The sequence below is a fragment of the Enhydra lutris genome, unplaced genomic scaffold (assembly GCF_002288905.1).
Source record: "Enhydra lutris kenyoni isolate GAN:26980312 unplaced genomic scaffold, ASM228890v2 scaffoldscaffold14, whole genome shotgun sequence".
NCBI classification, from domain to species: Eukaryota; Metazoa; Chordata; class Mammalia; order Carnivora; family Mustelidae; genus Enhydra; species Enhydra lutris.
The window spans coordinates 20,274,274-20,297,308 of NW_019154098.1; the positions used below are offsets into that span (position 1 = coordinate 20,274,274).

The 23,035-nt window shown below is 40.9% G+C and overlaps 1 protein-coding gene across 2 annotated transcripts in view; it reads right to left on the minus strand.

Moving 5' to 3' along the window:
• Positions 1-21,388, minus strand: part of LOC111146641 (DEP domain containing MTOR interacting protein) — a 128,268-nt gene extending 106,880 nt beyond the window's left edge. For both annotated transcript variants that reach the window (XM_022502276.1, XM_022502275.1), the window contains exon 1: positions 21,267-21,388. In XM_022502276.1, the coding sequence (XP_022357984.1) occupies positions 21,267-21,388 (122 nt within the window). The remainder of the gene's footprint in view (positions 1-21,266) is intronic.
• Between the last annotated feature and the right edge of the window lie 1,647 nt (positions 21,389-23,035).

Here is a 23,035-nt window from a genome sequence, read left to right on the forward strand (position 1 = left end):
TGGTAAGATTTCATTCTTTTGGATGGCCGAGTAATATTCCATTGTACATATATAGACCACCTCTTCTTTATCCATTCATCATTCAATAGATACTTGGGCTCTTTCCATAATTTGGATATTGTTGATGATGCTGTTATAAGCATCAGGGTGCATGTGCCCCTTCAAATCAGTATTTTTGTATCTTTTGGGTAAATACCTGATAGTGCAATTGCTGGTTATAAGGTGGAAGCTCTATTTTTAACTCTTTGGGGCACCTCCATACTGTTTTCCAGAGTGGCTGCACCAGCTTGCATTCCCACCCACTGTGTAAGAGGGTTCACCTTTCTCTGCATCCTCGCCAACATCTGTTGTTTCCTGACTTGTTAATTTTAGCCATTCTGGCAGGTGTGAAGTACTATCTCATCGTGGTTTTGATTTGTATTTCCCTGATGATGAGTGATGTTGAGCATCTTTTCATGTGTCTGTTGGCCATCTGGATGTTTTCTTTGGAAAAATGCCTATTCATGTCTCTGTCCATTTCTTAACTGGATTATTTGGGTTTTTGGGGGTATTAAGTTTGATGCCTTCTTGATAGACTCTGGATATTAACCCTTTATCAGACATGTCATCTGCAGAAATCTTCTCTCATTCTTAGGTTGCCTTTTAGTTTTGTTGACTGTTTCCTCTGCTGTGCAGAAGCTTTTTATCTTGTTAGAGCCCCAATAGTTCATTTTTGCTTTTGTTTCCCTTGCTCCCCAGGACGAGTCTAATAAGAAGTTGCTACTGCAGATGTCGCAGGCATTGTTGCCCATGTTCTGCTCTATGATTTTGATGGTTTCCTGTCTCACATTTAGATCTTTCATCCATTTCTTTATATATTTGTCTCACCCAGCAAGTGTTCTCTGTGATTCTACAGGCTGAGGGTTCACAGCGTGACCTACTCCCATTTTTTCTGACAGCATCTGAGCATCAATAACTGCTATAAATTCACGAGACCGAGATGATCGCATCTTTCTAACAGCATCTGAGAAAGCTAAAAATATTAATATGTTTGTGTGTTATCTTACCTTCAGTGTATAATCAGCTGACTCTAAAATGGAGTTTCATGTTTGTACCTAAACAGTTAGCAATTTTAACAGTGCAATGAAATGACAGACTAAATATAAAAAGACCAAAAAAATGTGAACTGGCTCACAAATAGATTGCGTAAGTGTCCTTGTCCATGAAAACATCTAAAATTGAAAACAACCAAATGAAATCCATTAAATAAAATACTCTCTGCTTCTTACTCCCAGTATAAACTCCAAAGCATAGAGAAGTCCAGTACCTAAAACCTCAGGGTTTTCCAGGGCACCTGGGTGGCTCAATCAGTTAAGCATCTGGGCTCGGGTCATGATCTCAGGGTCTTGAGATCAAGCCCCACGAGGGGCTCCATGCTGAGCACAGAGCCTGCTTTAAGATTTCCTCTCTCCCTTTGCCCCCAACCCCAGTTTGCTCTCTCTTTCTCTCTCTAAAATAAATAAAAACCCTAAGAGTTTTCCTATTTTTTAAAGTTAAAATGGGGAGAATGAAATTACTTGGAAACTAAAAGCATTTCACTCTCCAGAGGGGATCAATCAATAAGTCTTTATTTTATTTCCTCCCCCATTCCTAGAACAGTGGAGATATCATGAGAGCTATCAACACAGAGAAACAAGCAGCCATCTATATAACAATGTCATTAGAAATCCAACATACTTTTATGTATTAAAGCTCATTCCAATGTAAGCAAACAATAAGATGATTGTTTTGACCACAGGAGGATTTTCTATACCAAGTACTATAAGCCTTTGTTTATATTGTGCAACAAGCAATCGTTTTATATTAATATCCCAACTCTGTGCATTTAGAGGGAAAAAGAGTGTAATAGATATCTATAATTTTTGTGACATAGTATTTATAGACCTCATTCCTGGTGTTAATTTCTGTGTCAATAATGGTTGTTAAGAGACAGACACTGGGGCACCTGGGTGGCTCAGTGGGTTAAGCCTCTGCCTTCGGCTCACCTCACGATCTCAGGGCCCTGGGATCGAGCCCCACGTCGGGCTCTCTGCTCAGCGGGGAGCCTGCTTCCTCCTCTCTCTCTGCCTGTCTCTCTGCCTACTTGTGATCTCTCTCTCTGTCAAATAAATAAATAAAATCTTTAAAAAAAAAAGAGGCAGATACTAATTCTGGCTAATTTAGGAAAAAGTGGATTTCACTGAAAGGATATAGAGGGTCTTAAAAATTCAAGAGAAGTTTGAAGATGGAAGCTTAGAAAACACAGGAAGTGTACGTCTGGGAACCTGCTCTAGAGTCCCACCAAGGGATCAGGAGACTGCGAGCAGCATTTAAAATTAAACAGGTGGGAGATTTCCAGAGACTTTCAAGAACTTGTGGATGATGAAGATCACAAGTTCTTGAAGCAGACTAGAGAGCTTCTCAGAGCCATATAGTGATTCAGTGAGTACAAATTATGGTTGTTTTGTAATAGATTTGTGATTTTAAAAAAGGAGAAGGGGGGGCTGACAAAGTAAAAGCATTCCAATGGCCACTGCACTGAACTGAGGATTTTGACTAAAAGTTTAAACACATACAGATTCACACACAGATTTAAAACCTTAACTGCCAGGAGACTATGTGAAGTGTCTGAATGGGTCACGTGGTGTTCTTTGTCCACCTGACAAACAACTTTCCTCATCCAGAAGACACGGAAATGAAGGAAAAGAGTGGTTACTCCTTCTGGCTTCGTTCAGTTCCTAGATTCGGTCCCAAGACCAAGAGCAAGAATGAACAGATGTGGGAAGAGACTTCCAGGTAAGTGACTAAAGTGCCAATCAGCTGAGTAGTAACAGATTTCTAGAGACATGAAGAAGCTTGAATACACAAGCACAGATGAGGAGCTACTTAATGTGTGATAAAAGGAAGTTATCCTTTGAAAAATGAACATATATAGCCATAAAAATCACACACACACACACACACACACACACACACACACACACGAACATAAAACATATGAACAGAAACATATGAACATAAAATACAAAACACTGAATCATATTGAAACAAATTAATTTAGCACTCTTAAAAGTGGAGCATTCCTGGGTTAAAGCCAATACTTATCATAGCTATGGTTTTGTGAGTTTCCATTTCCACCTACAGTACACGGACATATTATTAGAACTGTGGTGGTTCTGTTATATTTTGATGACCTTCAGAAAGGGGTTATTCTCTGTTCTTCATGCCACCAGTGATTCCTATCCTAATAATAACCATCCTTATTTGTCTGGACAACATCAACATTGCTGCTTAGAGTTTGTTAGATTCAGTAGAATTATAAATAGAAAATGACTAGTAGCCATCAGAATTCTAAAGCCCATTGCTCTTAATATACCATTGGTCACTTTATGATACTCACCAATGTGGCTAGGTCATTGTAATCTGCAGCCATACACATAAAAGGGATTTAGTACAACAGCATTTCCAACATATTTTTTTTATAAGTCTACCAATGATTGGTTTCCCTGGGTGACTCAGTGGGTAAAGCATCCAACTCTTGATTTCATCTCAGGTCTTGTGAGATGTAACTGCAATATTGAGCTCTAAGGTTTGTGTGGAACCTGATTAAGATACTCACTCCCTCTCCCTCTTCTCCTCTCCCTAGTCCCCTAAAAGTAAATAAATAAATAAATGAAATTTAAAAAAAAAAAAAAAGGAAGAAAGCCTTATATCACAGGATAAGGAGGAATTAAAGAGTAATAGGACTTTATACCTATAATACTATTTGGAAATTCATAGTAACTGACAGAGGGTGGGGCAAAGATTTAAAAAAAGGAGGGGAGGAAATAAAGCCAGTATTTCACATTTGGTTAAAACAGCAATACACAGTCTTGATATGGGTTTTACCAAAATATGGGCTTTTGGCAAAACTGCACAGAGAACAACCATTAGTCTACAGCTGCGTATTTGTTATTAATGTCATATTCTGTATCAGTGGAACAAATAATAGGCATCCGTGAGGGGACAAAATAATTAGAAAACAAATAGTTTAAGGCTCTTTATGGTGAATCAAGTCTTTATCCCCGATCAAAAAATCAGAATGTTTCTAAACTTAGTTTCCTACTATAAAATACAAGTCTTTTAAAAAGGTAAAGGAAAGTAATGAACACCAAAGCTTCTCAAAATCAATTTATAAATTTGCGAAATACTCATCTCTCATTTGGAAGAATGTCATCAGTTTTTGAAGGTAGGTGTCCCTAAATACAACTATGCACAAACGACACACACACACAACTCTCTCTCTCTTTGATATATAATTAAGGGTTGGCAAATTTTTCTATAAAAGACCAGATAACAAAGACTTTTGGTTTTGGAAACCATACAGGCTCATTTGTAATTACTTAACTCTGTTGTTATAGCATAAAAGCAGCCATAGACAATACATAAATGAAAAGACATGGCTATGTTCCAATAAAACTTTATTTCTAGCAGTGGGCCAGATATGCCCCACTAGCTGTAGTTTTGCTTATTCCCAATATACATGTTTGATTTTTAATATATCACTTAATAATTCATGTTTTCAACATCATGAATAAATATGTACACTCTCATTTCATAATAGCCGAAAATGTCCTTTCAGAATGTTAACTTTGAGCCATGTTGATGTGGTCACTATTACTGATAGTAATAACAACAACTAACAATGAATGTTCCTTACACGCTAGGCCTTAATCTAAGAACTCTACAGGCATGTTACTTCAAGGACCCTATTTTTCTTCCCATTTTATAGAAAAGGAAACAGAACTTTAAATTGATTTAGTCAATAAGAGCGACTACTTAGAGCCCAGAATCTCCTGAGATAGTCCATTTATTCAAGAACCCAGGCCAAGACTGCATAACCTCCTATAAATATTCCTTATCCCCTCCTCTGCTAACCTATCCTAAGACAAGCAAGTCTTGTCTTAGGATACTTGAAAATTCTAGCATTATGCCTGCATATCCCCTGTTACCAGAGAAAATCTTTATACTCATTCTGTCTTGAATCCAAGATTCCCCAAACCCTTCTATTTTCTTCTAATCCAAAAATCAACACCTAAACTCTGGAACCCATTTTCCACCAAATCTCAAGGTCTAGTGTGAAAAAATAAGTTACAGTCATAAAATTATTGTCTAATCCATTCCTACAAATGAAGCAAGGGAGCCTGGACTAAATGTCCAGGATTTTTTTTTTCCCTATTTCAACTTCCACTCTGAAAAACAGTGAATCAAAGTCTCTATATTAGGGTCTAAGGTAAGGACCTATAGTTGACTAAGTAAAAATTAATTTTGGCTCTAAACAGAAATTGAGCAATACCTTGAAAAGGTCTCAATCTACAATGTCCCAAATAATATTTGGAACATTTAAAAATGTTTCTTGCGTGAGATTCTGCTGCCTAATCTATTCCTTATGTGTAAAACATAAGCTTAGGGATGTGCATTTTCTAGAATTTCAAAACATAGAAAAGCAGCAATAAATAAGTTTCCTTCTACAGACTAAAATATGACCAGCTGTATTCACCTTCCAGAACTTCCATTTCTGGTTAATAAACAATCCACAGGTGAGGTGTATTTACTCTTATCTTATGATAAAACACACAGAAGTCAATCTGACATATTCCATCAATATGTTTCCTGATAATTAGGCACACAGTGTAGTGGAAATTAGTTAATTATTCACACAACTGAGCCAGGCTTTTTGTATCTTTAAGTATTTCTTCATTACTTTTTAAAGGGATTAACATTGCTATTCATCATTTTCATGTATGTAGTTGCTATAATTCTTTTTTTTAATTTGATTTTTTCAGTGTTCCAAGATTCATTGTTTATGCACCACACCCAGTGCTCCATGCAATACGTGCCCTCCTTAATACCCACCACCAGGCTCACCCAACCCCCCACCTCACTCCCCTCCCAAACCCTCAGTTTGTTTCTCAGAGTCCACAGTCTCTCATGGTTCGTCTCCCCCTCCGATTTCCCCCAACTCCCTTCTCCTCTCCATCTCCCCATGTCCTCCGTGTTATTCCTTATACTCCACAAGTAAGTGAAATCATATGATAATTGACTCTCTCTGCTTGACTTATTTCTCTCAGCATAATCTCTTCCAGTCCCGTCCATGTGGATACAAAAGTTGGGTATTCATCCTTTCTGATGGAGGCATAATACTCCATTGCATATATGGACCACATCTTCTTTATCCATTCATTTGTTGAAGGGCATCTTGGCTCTTTCCACAGTTTGGCAACAGTGGCCATTGCTGCTATGAACACTGGGGTACAGGTGGTCCTTCTTTTCACCACATCTGTATCTTTGGGGTAAATACCCAGTAGTGCAATTGCAGGGTCATAGGGTAACTCTATTTTTAATTTCTTAAGGAATCTCCACACTGTTTCCCAAAGTGGCTGCACCAACTTGCTATAATTCTTCTAGCATATGAAAATTTCATTTTTACTCAACACAGACACAAACATTCCGAGACAAGTCAAATTTCCAAGGTCCAGGCAGTACACCTACAACAGCTGGGGCATTCTCTGAATCTGAACTCCAGGCTCCAGTGGCTTGGGGTTGAGTCTAGCTGTTTCCTCCACCTGCAAACTCTAAGAGCATGGCTTTTGATGGAGCGCTGTGGTGTTGCAAAGCCCAGCTCTTCTGTTTGGCTAATCTTGTGACCCTGGACAAGTTTCTTACTTTGTAAATCTTGCGACCCTGGACAAGTTTCTTACTTTGTAAGCCTGTGTGCCCCCATCTCGAACATGGGACTAATGATACCTATTCAAGGATTAAATGATACAATTCATATACAATGCTTACCACACTATTCGGCACACAGTCGGGTTCAATAAAGACTGGTTATTATTGTAATGACTGTTATTATTTATTGAGAAGGCTAAAAGAAAATCAAACCAACACCAAACCAACGAATATCACAGTAAATAGCGCAGTAATAAAGCTTACACTCTGCTGCTGAGGGATGATTTGTCCACGTACCTTGGCAGAAGGAAAACGGATGGAAGCTCAGTGGTGAGCAATTAGAGTCAGAGGTTAGAAGGTGTAACCTAGCTTCACCTGTGAACCGAACACCCCAAACCTTTACCTTATAAGATAAAGTAACACTTAAAGTCCTGGTTTCCAAACTTCAGAGTAAGACAAAATGCACTTCAGCATTAAAATACGCTGTGCCTCTTCCTGGAGTTTATGCACTAAGTTCTGGACCTAAGATTAAACAAGGCAGCAGACCTCACCTCAAAGAGTACGGCTCTGTTACCTGTGGAGGGATACACAAGAAGTCTGGCCGTGACCTCAGAGGCCCAGCTTGCTTTGCCAGGCAGTGAGCTGGCTGAGACTGGGAGCCTGACCTTTCCCCAGCAGGAGTGGCTGCACCCAAACCCAGCTTCCTCTAGGACTGGTGGCCTCCCTTCCTGGCCGTAACTTCAAACAACCCCCAAGGTCTCCAGCTGCTGGGCACCTGCTGTTCCCCAGGTCGGACTTCTTGGTGCCTGAGTTCACAATACAAGAATGTCATGCAGCAAAGGGATAGGGTCCATCCTATGGAATAGAAACAGACTGCATGCCAGGCAGCTTCAGCTCATGGCCAACTTTTGGTAGGACAATAAGGAATGGAGGACCGTGTCCCTCCTTGCTGACCTTTTTCCATGTATGGGTCCCTAGGAAAAGTGTCCTTAATCCACACTATGAAACATGGTATTCACCTTCACCCCACCCTGCCCCCCCCCCCCCCCCCAGAGGGACAAAAACAGAAAGTGCTGTGGAGGCCTTGATGGAAGTCTGTAAGCTACGATGGGAAGACTCAAACCAAGGGGTGCAGCCATCCTCTTGTGTCACTGGAAGAAGCTTGGCAATGAGAGTTGGACTTTCCCTTTAGAAGGTGTCATCTTTCGCTGACACCTCCCATTCCTAAAGGTCTGAAGGGGAAAGGAAGATAGGTCTGCAGTCAATCACCTTGACCCCTTCTCCAGGAGAATTATCAAACTTGGACATAGGGACTCTTGGAAAAGAAAACACCTGCCCCTATGAGAAACACACACTTTGCATTAACAATCCTTCTGCCATTCAAGGCATGCGAGGTCGTACAGATAAGATTTGATCGTCAAGGACTCAGGGCCTAATACTATAAAATGTCTGCATTCTTGGTTTTAAGTGACTAAATGAATTTTTCTTTTCTTTTTTTTTTTTTTTTAAGATTTGATTTAAACCTAAAATAAATCTTAAAATCCGGGCAGATGGAGAGGGAGAAGCAGACCCCCCACTGAGCAGGGAGTCCAGTGTGGGGCTTAATCCCAGGACCCTGAGATCATGACCTGAGCCAAAATCCAGAGTTCGCTGTTTACCAACTCAGCCACCCAGGCGCCCCTCACTCAATTTTCAAATGTAACCTTTGAACAAGTGTCTGAACAGACTACAGTATAATTTTAAATAAGTGTTCTCTTTGCTACAGGTTGTACTAGAATCCCCAGGAAGGCCCAGCTCTCAGAACTCCCCAGACAATGCAATTAAATAACTGTTGCTATGCCCCACCACGAATAGCATTTTTTACTACAAAGTCAAACCAATTCTCACGTTAGAGGGGGATGTTCCTTTAAGGACCACTAGGCTAAATTTTATAATGAAATTTCGTTTCACATAAGCTACCAACAAAGATTGCAATGATCTCCCCCAGATGTATCTGAGATTCCATAAGTACGAGTGCTGTGCTGATGGAGTCTTCCTCCCACCCACCCTGCCCCAGCCACATGTTTAGAAGCTCATAAAGAACATATTGCATCTTGGCTACTGGAAGTTTCCTCTGGTAGAAGCAAGAGGGTCAACGGAGGAGCACTGATGAAGCAGAGGAATTCCAGATTGTGGAAGATGTTCTGAATCACAAGAATTGAGGGAAAGGAGACCCTGAAGAAGTCACTACCACTCTCCCAAGGACCCTCTGGAGGCCTGCTTCAGCCAGAAAGTCTTAGCATATAGATGGTGGCGGTCCAAAAAAGAATCAGACACATCCAGATAAGCCCCCACATTCTCACAGTTTTCAGACTCCTCCCTGGGTAAACATTCTTCCAGAACTGCTGACAAATAGCCAAACCAACTTCCTCTCTTCAGGGTTCCCCTTTTGGAAAGGAGATTATCTCGCAACAAAATCTCCACCCAAAATGAAGCTAACAGGAAGACAGCTGAAGAGATTCCCTCTGGTTAATTAACCACGTAAATACTGAAATCATTCTGTCCCGGAATAAATGAAACGGTTCAACAAATCCTACTGCCTTGGAATAGTGGTTGGTAAGGAATTCCCACCCCTGACTGCTACACCTTTTGCTTGACAGATGTAATTGCAAGTTACAGTGATGTCCCCGGTAATCAGACTCTGCCCTTCTTGGCTTAACGCCCTCATTGGTGCAAAGTCAGCAAATGGCAAACGTGTAGACAAAGGTGTTGGCTCCAAGCCCAGCTTCTTAGATTTCATCGATGTTTCTTGATGGGTTTAACTGGAGCCGCTCTCTTTGGTAGTGAACACGGGTGTAAGAAAAATCACGCTTGTGATATCACAGGGTTTTTTTTTTTTTTTTTATCAGCACTTGAGTACAGAAGCTTTGCTACATTTGTGCATATGCCAACCATTCTGAAGAATAAAAGGCTAAATTCATACTATATTATCTGAGAATCATACCACTTTTAATTGGATTTATTCCTATTAATTATCTTTATGGTAAGATGTAGTAAGGAAATCAATGCCAAAGTCACTATTGTAAGGTCAACATAATGTACACTGAAATATAAGCTCAAACCACATTAATAGTGGAGAAGAACCTGCCTGCTTGATAACCAAAGCTAACTCCCATTTCCAATTTATGGAGAACAGAGGGGGGAAATTGGCAAAATATACTGAACATGGGACATGAAAAACCTTTCTTAGTTGAGATATGTAAGTAAAAAAAAATGTTTTGCGCCTTTTCCCAAAAAAACTACATCTTCATTATCCCCAAAACAACTTTGCTTAAACAAAGCGATGACTTTTATATGGCCTTGACTTTCTCTGGATGGAGGGGTTCCTTGGAAAATCATCAAAATCCGATGGATACAGAAATAATTCTTTGTGATTTGACCTTGAACCACTTGCATTCCAGCCAGATGTTGAGAATTCGATTTTACTTCTATTGCCAAGAAGTATTAGAGGCATATATTCCAATCAGAGGTGGTGAGGGGTAGGAGATGAGGGAGAAAGCATCTGGTGGCTGAAGAGGTGACCATCATGCTGGGGTGGTTTATAGGGGAAATTATGTTGAAAGCCATAGAGTCCATGAAGTACCAATGTCTCCTAACCTTTCTTATGCTGTGTCTTTCTTGTGGCTTTCCTGTGGACACTTTCTTCTTTTCTGCATAAGCTCCCTGCTCTGGACTCCGAGTTATTTCTCTGAAAGTCTTGGTTTAATGTACTCTGCTCAAAAATTTTTCACTGATCTCTCATTGACCCCAAATTACCTTTTGTTGAGGACATTGTGCTGATCTCCCCAACATTCAATGAACCCTTCTCCAAAGTACAACAGCTGTGATCCCTCTTCTTCCCCAAGGGGACCTATGGCAGGCAGGATAAAGGCATCTTCCTTGCCACAGTATTACAGATGGTTAAGCCCAAGACTACCAGTGAAGAGCTTTGCTTTGCTATAATATCTTGTGAATCTGTGAGTTAAGATGGTCCCCAAACATCAAAGCTCAAGACTTTTGCTGATCATTGATGGCATCCAACTCTCTATCTCTTCAGTCTTCATTTGTTCAGAAAACAAATAGTGAATATTAGTAAATTGCATGTTGAAGGTTTTAGGGGAAGTATATTATAGTCTGCAACTCACTCCCAAGTAGACAAGAATAGTAAGTTGGACAGAAGGAGGGATAGAAAAACAGTTATGTGATAAAGCAAACATGATAAAATGTTAATTGTGGAATCTAAGTGGTAGGTATAAGGTATGCACTGTAAAATTCTTTTAACTTTTCTGTATGTTTGGAATGTTTCATGATAAACCATTGGAGGAAAAAGCTCTTATTCTTTACACGTGTATGTCCTTAAAATGCTTTGTGATATCTCTTGTAAGTACAGTAAAGTGTTCTTTATCATGGCAACCAAGGTCCATTCACACCCTCGCATGATGGCTTAGGTTCTACCCACTGTTCTGTCTGACAATCAGAGTCTGTGACCTAGTTGCTAACAAAATAAATTCTAACAAATGTGAAGGAAAAGGAAGTGTGGTTATGCATTAGATCATACTGCCTTAAAACCTCATCTCTAAAACTGCTTTTCATTGTCAGTCCTTAAGAAGGAAAATAGCACAATAAGTGGGAGCTTCGGTAAAGCCCTGTTTTAATCTACCTTATCACAGCTTAACTGAACACAAAATAAGGGGCATTCTATGGCTCAGTGTAAGACATACTCATACCACCACAGGGACTAACTTCTTGCTTTTTGCCATGAATATATTCTGTGAAAGTCACTTTCATTCATGGAAAAGTTAGAGAATAAAAAGGTAAGTAGAACTTTGAGAACTCAGTGAAAAGAAGATCCAAGTTGATTCCATTCTCCTTTCCTCCCAAGGAAGAGGAAAGGAAGCAGGAATGACTTACAACCCAAGTAATTCACACTTTGCTGCATTCACTGTATGTGCTTGGAAGTAGCGGGCAAATCTTATAAGAGGATTGATCGCATGACAGATTGCAAACTGACCCAGGATACCCAAAAGAAATATGTGCTAAACTCTTCTTTAATGTGAAAAAAATACAACCCTTTCTTAACATACTTGCCCATTAAATTTGCACTTTCATATATTCTTCTAGGAAGGATAAGAGAATGGTTGCTCTTAGACCCACACATAATTACGTATCTCTATACTACCCCCCCTTCCCAATCCTCCGTGCTCTTTCTGTCAAGACAACACTCGTGGCATATTCTTCCCAAATCTCACAGCTTGTTAGAAAATGGCCAACCTTCACACATAATAAAATGCAGTGACGCACCCAACCCGGATGAAAACAGGATCACACGAAATGAGACTTTCCCTCTTCTTGAAAGAGTGCTCATCAGAATGCTCAATTGTTTCTTACACCTGATGTCAAGATCAGAGGAGCTGCTGTGCGGGGACTTGTCCTCTGACTGTTGCCTGATCTGCCCACAATGTCCCCTGCTCAGCTCTCCAGAGCAGAAATCATTCCACCACCCCAAGCAGAGCCTGTCCGAGCTGGATGATCTACATGAGGCCGAGATCTAGGTGGGTGCTGGGCCACAGCTCGCCTCCATAAAAGGAATCTCTGGGCAAATATCAGAATCAGAAATGGGTAGGAACAAGTATTCAGGGAGACCGTATTGTCAGCATTAAAACTCATAAGCAAACGATCACCACCACCACCAGAAGCACCAGGAGCAGCTGAGGGATAAGGGTGGGCAGATTTGAGCCTCTCTGATGACACTCACTGCTGACTACCTCCTCCTACCTTCTGTGCAGCTGCCATCGGCTTCCCTGAGCTGGCGGCCCTGGCATTTGTCCCCTCTTGCCACACCCTAGCCACAGCTGTTCATCTGTAAACTGCAGACACAAAAGAAGATCTTGTCCCACCCTCCCAGATATGTTTTCTCTCACTTCATCTCATCTCTCCTATCCAACCTTAGAAGTATTGTAAAACCTACAAAAAAACTGATTCTTTATGCATAGCCACATAAGTCAGGGTTTTCTCTTGCAGCCATCCCATCCAGACCCGATGAACATAGATCCCACAGCCCCTGATGGCCACCAGGGACAGCTGCTTGCAAGCATGCTGTCTGGCCCGCGAAGCCCTCTGTCCCCATGCTGTCTCCACTGTTATCCCCACCCCCCCAAGTACATAATAATCCACAAAAACCAGTCACTGACATGAGCTTTCTTCCAAGTATGGGTCAGGCTGATAAATACTGGAAGAAGGATCTCGATCTTAGTTCTAGAGTCCACCACTTCTCGGGACAGGGAGAGGAGCATAAAGAAGAGTGATGACCTGTGTAGAAAGAGGGTTGGCCATTGTTTCGTCTGTTTTTTCCTAGTCACTAACCTCATAGAAACCAACATTTAAGAGCTGCCCCTTAATAAAGACCCCTTAAGGGAACCCTCCTACACTGTTGGTGGGAATGCAAGATGGTGCAGTCACTCTGGAAAACAGCATGGAGATTCCTCAAAAAGTTGAAAATAGAGCTACCCTATGACCCAGCAATCGCACTACTGGGTATTTACCCTAAAGATACAAATGTAGTGATCCGAAGGGGCACGTGCACCCGAATGTTTAAAGCAGCAATGTCCACAATAGCCAAACTATGGAAAGAACCTGGAGGTCCATCGACAGATGAATGGATAAAGAAGATGTGGTATATATATATATACAATGGAATACTATGAAGCCATCCAAAGAAATGAAATCTTGCCATTTGCGATGAGGTGGATGGAGCTAGAGGGTATTATGCTGAGTGAAATAAGTCAATCAGAGAAAGACAATTATATGATCTCTCTGATATGAGGAATCTGAGAGGCAGGGCAGGGGGTTGTGCGGGGTAGGGAAGGGAAAAATGAAACAAGATGGGACCAGGGAGGGAGACAAATCATAAGAGACTCTTAATCTCACAAAACAAACTGAGGGTTGCTGGGGGGTGGGGGGATAGGACAGGGTGGCTGGGTTATGGACATTGGGGAGGGCATGGGCTACGGTGAGTGCTGTGAAATGTGTAAGACTGATGATTCACAGACCTGTATCCCTGGGGCAAATAATACATTATTTGTTAGTAAAAATAATTTTTAAAAAAGGAAAAAAAGAATAAAGGCCCCTTAGTAAAGGCCCCTTAATATATACCTAATGAGTTCCCGATAAAATGAATACTGGAAACAACAGGAGAGGAGAACAATGTTCCTCCTGCTTACATTCTCTTCTTTTGAGAGGTGTTTAACTTATCTGCAGGTTTATTGATTCTGAGAGATGGGAGCCATGACTTAACTATCAGCATTTGCCTTTGAGAAAACACAAATATATTACTTGTTCACAACTAACACCCTAGTCATTTCAGAAAAGGATTTACACGAGAATACATCCATACGGGTATAAAATAATTCCACAATCATTTACGGAGGGCTTACCAAATGTCCTCTATTTGCATGATGATTTTTGCGCAACGTGACAAAGTATTTCCAATGCTCTCTGCTGGTAAGAAATGAGTCATTACCGAGGGTCTGCTCTGTACCAGGGTTCTGCTCCCTAAGCTCTCATCCAAATTGTGAGGCAGAAAAGATGTTCACTGGAATAGAGTCTGTATGTTGGAAGAGCCCCTGATTCAAAGGCAGTTAACACTCTACACTAAGCTTTTCTGCACTGACTCCAAATACAGTGACTCTATTTCCTATAGCACCTCCCCCCTTTTCTTTAACCAAATAGGCAGCGATTTCCTGACTCGAGGATATCTCTGCTATTGAGAAGAATAAAAGTGTTCCCCTTGTATTATTTTATCTATTTTATTTAATTAATTTATTTTATTTTAAAACTATAACTAAATATATTTTATCATTATTATTTATTATATATTTTATTATTTATTTATATTTATTATATATTGTATTTATTTGTATTTATTTATATATTACATTTATGTAAATATACAGTATATGTTATATATAAATATTTATATATAAATATATATTTATCTATTTATATTTATTATATATTTTATTATTTATTTATATTTTATTTCATTTATTTTATTATTAACTAAAATCTAGTAGTAGCTTCTGGGTGGTGGTTTCCTACTATTTCCTTAGTTACAGTGTCTAGTAGAGTGAGCAAAGCTTCCATATTAATGGCTTCCAAGAGGGGCTACCCCCTAAGACAATCTCCATGTCGAATGTAAAATTCCTTAAGTTCAAAATGCAAGGAAATGAACTATTTCTCCTTTTTCTCCTCTGCATGCTCTAAATTCCTTATCTCCTATTTATTTTATTTGTAGCTTGGTTTTTGGTTCAATGAGCTGATTCTTACCTTTTACCTGCATACTGCATTAACATTTGCAAATTTGGGAAATCAATTCAATATTTGCTGAATGTGCTTTTATGAAAAAGCAATAGCAAGTCTGTAAGAGTCTGGAAAGGCAGTCTGTTATAGCAAAAAGGCAAATACATCAAACAATTTGAAAGAAATACAGTTTCTTACAATGCAGCTAAAACTCATCGCCTAATAAATTGCTTGTGAGGAACCCACTTTAGTGATTGTATGAGATTGCTATAATTCACATATTTAGTCTAGGTAGATGAGCATAACTGGAATGCTTGAAATGTTTTCTCTCTTAATTAAGCATCCCTCATTACCTTCTTAATTCTCCTCCCCACTCCACTTTTATCCCCACAGCTGGCAAAATTGTGAACTGCAATTTATCTTCCCATTAAATGATTACAAATTTAGAATGAGTGGAGTCCAAAGTAAGTTTTCAAAACCACATGGCAAGCGATTTAATAGTTAGTAGAGGAAGTGACCATTCTATCCTGCCAAAACATAAACACTTCCAGAAATAAATTGGATTTTTCCCAACAGAATGGAAAAAATCCTTGTCTACTTTTTTGTTTGCAAAAAGATGTCACACTAGAATGTGACAAATCTTATACAAGGAATCCATTTTTTGTTTGTCTTATCATTACGTTTTGTAACCCTCTAAATTGCTGATGACACATTAAACTGTAGTCTAGCATCCTTCCTAAGTGCAGGGACTTCGGCTCTACCACTTTATGGCTGGATAACCTATGGCCAGTTAGTTTAAATGTTCTGTTCCTCAGTTTCCTCATCTATAAAATGGGGTGATAAGCACATCTTCTACAAGGAGTCATTATGTGGATTAAATATAGACATACATATATATAAATATATAAATGTTTATATTTATATTTTATATATTAAAAATAAAAATATATGTATATGTTATATAAATATATATATTAAAGGCATATATGTGTATACATGTATACACACACTCATGCATATATCTCTTTGGCAGGTAATAAATGCCATAGAAGTGACTCTTATTGTTATTATTACCATGCCTACCATCAACACAAAGAGAACAGTGAAACCCAACACAAACTTATTATTACAACACTCTATCAAAAACCACTTTCATGGGTGCCTGAGTGGCTTAGTTGGTTAAGCGACTGCCTTCAGCTCAGGTCACGATCCCAGAGTCTGGAGATCGAGTCCTGCATCGGGCTCCCAGCTCCATGGGGAGTCTGTTTCTCCCTCTGATCTTCTCCCCTCTTGTGCTCTCTCTCACTCTCTCTCTCCCTCAAATAAATAAATAAAATCTTTAAAACAAACAAAGAAAACCCCACTTTTGTGGAAAGTATCTCTGGGATTATCTTAGAGAAGAAACATGACATGCATTTGGGGTGTCTTAATTAGAGTGTCATAGTTACAAGTGCACGGCAAATTTCAGGATAAAAGGCATGCATAGAGCACGTAAAAATAACCAATGACTTGAAAACTCATAATATGAAATTCCCTTCATGAATTATTTATATATGGTTAATTATCTTCAAATGAGGAATGTTCTGAGATTTTCTCAACTACTCATGGCACCTTTTCTGTTCTGTATCAAGAATAATACTATAAAAATATATATGTAAAATATCAGTCCCATTTGGTGTGGTAATAATGTGTTACTGAGTTAGTGATAAATATCATTGCATTCTTTGGCCAATCAAAAAAGCAAAAGTTTATTTTAAAACTTCTAATATTTTGTCTTTATCACTCTGTAATAAAATGTGTCATCCAAATCCATCCATTTTTGTAATGCTTTTGTTAAGATGTAAATCACATACCACATAATTCGTCCATTTAATGATTATAATGTGATGATTTTAAGTACATCCCCAGAGTTATGAAATCATAACCACAAACAATTTTATAACATTTTCATCATCCCCAAAAGAAACTCTATACCCATGAGTACTCACCCTCCATTCTCCCTCCCCACGGCTGCTGGCAACCACTCTCTGTCTCTATAGATCTGTCTATTATGGACATTTCATAAAAGTGGAGTCATATGATATCTGGCTTCTTGTTTCTGCTTTCACTCCCAGCATATATTCTTTTTTTAAATTTATTTTTTAAGATTTATTTATGAATTAGGGAGAGAGATACAGGGAGAGGGAGAGAGAGAGAGCATGAGCAGGCGGGGAGAAGCCGACTCCCCAACGTAGGACTTGATCCCAGGACTTGGAGATCATGACCTGAGTTGAAGGCAGACGCTGAACCATCTGAGCCACCCGGGTATCCCTGCTCTCAGCATGTTTTCAAGGTTAATCCATGTTGTAGCATGTCTCCCTACTGTATTTCTTTTTATGCCAAATAATAATCCATTGCGTGGATATTTATCCATCCACCCGCAGATGGACACCTGAGCTGTTGTTTCTGGCTATTATGAATAATGCTGCTGTGAACATTTGTGCATAAATTTTTATGTGGACATATGTTATCATTTCTTTTACTACCTAGGAGTAAAATCGCTGGCCCTTATGTTAACTTTATGTTTTATCACTGAGTAAATGCCAGACTGTTTTCCAAAGTGACTGCATCATTTTACCGTCCACCAGCTGTGTATGAAGGCTTCAACTTCTCCACAACTTTGTGAACACTGGTTATGATCTATCTCTTTCACTGCAGACATCGTGTCAGTATAGAGTGGTATCCAAATGCTTTTTTAAGATGCAAAACCATAAAGATACACTGGGCAAGGAAGTAAAATCTTTTATGAAAAGGGAAAGAATGATGAGATTAGGAAAAGGAACCCACAGTCAGGCTGGAAAAGGAAGCAGGAGATGTTTCTAAGTTTGCTAGTTAATTTCATGTCCTTATGCAACCAACTGCCCTTCAAGGTGTCAGGACTGTGGAGCCAGGCCTCAATTTCACACCTGGAGCTTACAATAATCAGAACAATAACTAAATCTTGGTTTATGGCTTATTTTACAGAGTTCCCTCTCATATTCTAGCCCATTTGATCCAACATCACAAACCTTATGTGGAAGGATATTATCAATTCCCATTTTGCTGGTAAGAGCACTGAGGCCCAGAGAGGCTGACTTGACCAAGGAAAAATGTTTAAAAGTACATACAAACATACATACACATGTGTGTTTCATTACTAGTAAATATTACTGTGTTTAATATATAGCATTAAATAAATGCATTTATTTATATAAATATATATATGTTATTATGTAATTATATATATAGCACATATATACAATATTATGTATATATTGTATACACAATATACATATTATATATATATATATATATATATATATATATATATATATATGGCACAGAGTTGGACCTGGAAGCCAAATTTTTTATTTCAAATCCCAATCCTTGGTGTCCTGGTTCCTTACCACGTTCATTTGCCTTATCTCTGATGACCAAGAAAGCAGTGGGAAACCAAGAGAGGACAAAGGGAGTTTTGTGTGAAACAGTTAGAGGCAGGTGACCTGTACATCACAAAGTCCTCCCAGTCAGACTATGGGAAAGCCGCTAAGGATGCAAGGACACGTTGTGACAGGGACAGCGCAGATGGATGCCTTCCCACCCGTTCACGAGAGGCTCTTCCAGTAACCAAGAAGCCAGGGCACACTTAAATTCCTAAATTCTGAATATTTCATCTGTATATTTAATCACATGTACTCGTCAAATATTTATTGAATAATAACTATGCGCTAGACACAGTGCTAACATGATTGGGATTTTAAAAAGCAATGATTTCAATTTTGCAAAGTAAAATTAAGGCGTGAACATTTTCTAAGGCCTTCACATGGAACATCTCATTTAATCCTCACAACATTCTTGCAAGAGATGTGGAAACAGGCCCAGAGAGTGAATCAGTAAATTGACCCCAAAGTGATAGAGCTATGAAATGTGGAGGCAGAATAAGAACCCAGGCAGCCTGATTCTATACCCTGTGTTCCTAACCACCACCCAATCCTTCCTGCCAGATCTCACTTGGCTGGAAGTCCCATGTGGCGACGCACAGAGACCAGTAATACTGATTAATTCCAGCAACCATTGTTGAATGCTCATTAATACAGAAGCTCAAGGGCACATTCCCACAACAACCCTATGAAGTACTTATCTGCATTTCCATTTTATAGATGAAGAAACAAAGGCTCAGAGAAGTGAGTTACCTTGTCCAATGTCACAGAGCTATGCTAGCTAACGCGGACATGGTGCTTCCTTATATACCTGGCACTCTTCCTCTAAGCACTAACTCATCTAATCCTCATAACAACACTGAGTTAAGTTCCACTGTTGATTAGCAATCTTAGTTAAGTAACTTGTTCAAGGTCCCACACTAGTAAGTAGTAAAACCAAGATTTACTCTAAAAGTCGGTCTTGAAAACAACCTAATGGTGACTTGGCTACAAAGTGGCTGAGCAGAAATTCAAACCCAGGTCTGCCTCCAGGGAAAGAGCCTTCTCTCTTCTTACCCACAAGCTAAGCATGGGGCATTTAAGCTGCCTCCTGAGGGAGAAAGTGCTTCCTGGCCAAAGAGAGGCACCATCCGATTTTGTTATTTTAGAAGAAATGAGGGGCACCTGGGTGGCACAGTAGGTTAATTGTCAGACTCTTGGCTTAGGTCCTGCTCTCTGGGTGGTGAGATCCAAGCCCTCCTCGACTGGGTCTCAGCAAGGAGTCTGTTTAACTTTCTCTCCCTCTCTTCCTTCCCTTATCCCTTTTAAAATAAATAAATAAATCTTAAAAAAAAAAAAAAAGAAAAGTACCCGATGAGGACTTCGAAAAAGATGATACAGTAAGGAGGAGCAAATAAATTATTAAAAAGTGACTGTTTCAGACTGAATCAGGAAAGCTTTTGATTTTTATTCAATTAGGAAATACTCTTGATGAAGGAAAAACGAGCTTTCATTCCCTTTAATTTTGACTCTACACGTAAAAGTCATGGAGGGATTGAAGTGTGCAATTTGCCTTTTGTAACGTTAAACTCAACTAACTCTGACTTCCAATATTTACTTCCTCAATCTAACCGCTGCAAACTGGGTGGTTACTAAACCTTCATGGATCTTTCCAAAGATTCTCTCTCCTAAACGTCCTGAAACACAGCATTTAGAAACCAAAATGAGCCTGGAGATTCAGGCCAAGCATTAGAAGGAACCGGCGAGCGCCTCATGCCAGCTGGGCCAGGGCACTCGAGTTGTGGCTCAAACGCTTCAGAGCCAGGTTGATTTGTTTGTTTCTTCTTCTTCTTCTTCTTCTTCTTCTTCTTCTTCTTCTTCTTCTTCTCCTGGCAAACTGATTTATGACCCCACGACCGGCAGCTGCAGAACCGGTCAGACAGTGGAAGCACATTACTCAAACATGATCCCAAGAAGGACCAGGATGGGATGCCAACGGTAAGGCGGGGGGGTGGGGGCGGGATCCGGGGTTCACTGCCTGTCCCGGGTGCGGCGAGACCGTCAATTACTAATTCTTGCAGCAGCCGGGAGCCCATGGACTCTGCTCTCCCAAATGTGCGCGCTCGGGAAGCTGGCACAGCAGCGGGGCATCCGGACAAGGTGCCTCCACGCCCCCTCGCGGACGCGACTGATGATTGACCCGGCCGTGCCAATTTCGCGATAGGCAGCTTTTCAGAACCCGGGGTTTAGCCCCCCACAACACGCCGTCAAGGCAGTCCCGGCAATCAGCCTCATTTTACAGACAGATGAAAACGCCGAGGGTCAGAGGAGTGAAGCAGGACTTGCCAGCGGAAAGGAAAACATCAAGTCAATCGTTGGGTTTGCCCTTCCCTCTAGGAGTCGAGGGGCTGGAGGCGGCATGGGGCTGCGCACCCACCCTCTCACTCTCTGGACGCACTCGGGGTCGCCTGGCAGCCAGGAGGCCTGGCAGCGCCAGGTGCCCGGGAAGAGGGAGCGCGCGTCTGCTGCGCGCGGGGCTGCAGCGGCGCAGCGCGCAGCACCCGCTCCCGCGCGTCCCCCTCGGAGCCCGGCGCCCGTGCCGAGTCGCAGGGCGCCCGGCTGCAGCAGCTAGGCAGGGGAGCCACGCCGACCGTCCACGCGCCCCCAGCGGTCCCGGAACCCAGCGCAAGTCGCAGGGCACGAGCCACGCGCATGTGCGCGCGGGGCTGCTTCGGGCACAGGCTGGCAGTGCCACAGCGCGCCCACCCGCACTGCCCCACGCCTTACCGTAGCTGCTCCCCGGTGACCAGGACCTCAGCCATGCGCTCTAGTTCCCTTTGCTGCGCCCCACCACTCCCGCTGGTGCTGCTGTCGCTGCCACCGCTGCCGCCGCTACCGCCCTCCTCCATGGCCGGGCCGCTCCGCTACCGCTGTCTTCCCTAGCCGTCCTGGGTCTGGGTGTTAAATCAGCCTGCCCCCACGGAGGCCTCTCCCGCCATCTTTGTTAGGGGCAGTACCGTTGCTCAGACGCGATTGGCTGGAGAGGGAATCCCTGTGGGTAGGCTGAGGCGCTAGGCAAGTCTGCTCCAGGAACTCCGGCTCCGGGAGGCGGCTGGAGCCCCGCGTGGTCGGGGGCGGGGCCAATGGAGGAAAATATAAACATCTGGGCGGGGCTCTGGCTCTGCGGAGTGTGTGCTGGTGGAGGTTAGGTGACCTCTCTAGGCGTTAACCCGCAGAGCCCATACAGTGGGACCCTGGGGACAGGCCAGGAGGTACTAGACCAGTGTGAAGGTATTTTTATTATACTGACTATGCTCCAAATTGCCAGAGTAGCTGAATAATGAACAATGAAGGATATAGGGATATACACGTCACTGCAGGGATTCGTGAAATTAGGCGTTGTTCTCGTCCCAGTCCTCTTCACCCAAGAAAGCTTACTTACCTTATAGCGTGGTCAATAAAGAACGCTGGCCTGGGAATCAGCCCTGGGATCCAGCTCCTACCTATAATTTCTTACCAAAACGTGCTTAATCCTCAGCTTCTTCCTTTACAAAATAAAAATAACTGGATACCACTGGTTGACATCTATGGGGAAGATGAAAGGAACTTTGACTAATACCAAATGAATGGTCTGTTATTCTGTCTCATTGAGGGTGAGAGCCTCGTATACAGGAAAACAGAGTAATGCGAATGGCAGAGGTCATTATAGTAAAGGGATATCTGTCTGTTGACATTTTATGCAGCTTTTTATGATTTTTGCATATATATGTCTCTGCACCTTCACAAGTAAATGTAAATTTTTTTTTAGTGAATACTATATGGAAAGACATGAAAATGAGAAGGCTGTTGAAAAGCAAATTATCTTCAAATAATCTTCTTTGTGTATTTTATACCAATTCTGCTGTTCAAAAGTATTTATACTCACTATCCTTCTGGTTTATTGTATTTTGTTGTTCTGTTTTCTTCTTGTCATTTATTTTAAAAAATATCACTGTAGCCTTTTCCAGTATTCTACAAGATCATTACCTAACTTAAAATTTACAATTCATCAAGCATTTATTCTGTGCTTTACATGGTGCTAAGCACTTTGTTTATTTTATTTACTTTGCCCTCACAAAAATCCTGAGAGTTGTGTATTCTTATTGTCAGCTTACAGTGGAAAAGCTTAAGCATAGAAAGGTGATGAGATTTGCCTAAATTTCACGCCTGGAAAGTCAGTTAGGCAGCCCTTGACCCCTGGATTTGCAGACTCTCTAGGTTATGCTCAACCGCACTCCAGAAAGAGAACAATTGTCCAACTCCCTTGTGAATTCAACAATAGATATTAGGCAATGCTTTCTCCAAGAAAAATAATCTAACTTCCTTAACTCCTTAAATAAACCTATGGCAAACATGTAGGGCAAGTGAGATATAGTTCCAAATGAATGTTATTCTAAGAACTTCCTTCTGCATGAAGTATAAAAATCATTTAACAGAAATAGAGGTCCCAGAATTAATGAGTTTAACAGCTGGCTGTCCCTCATGGTTTAATTCTATAACATAGAATATCAAGAGTT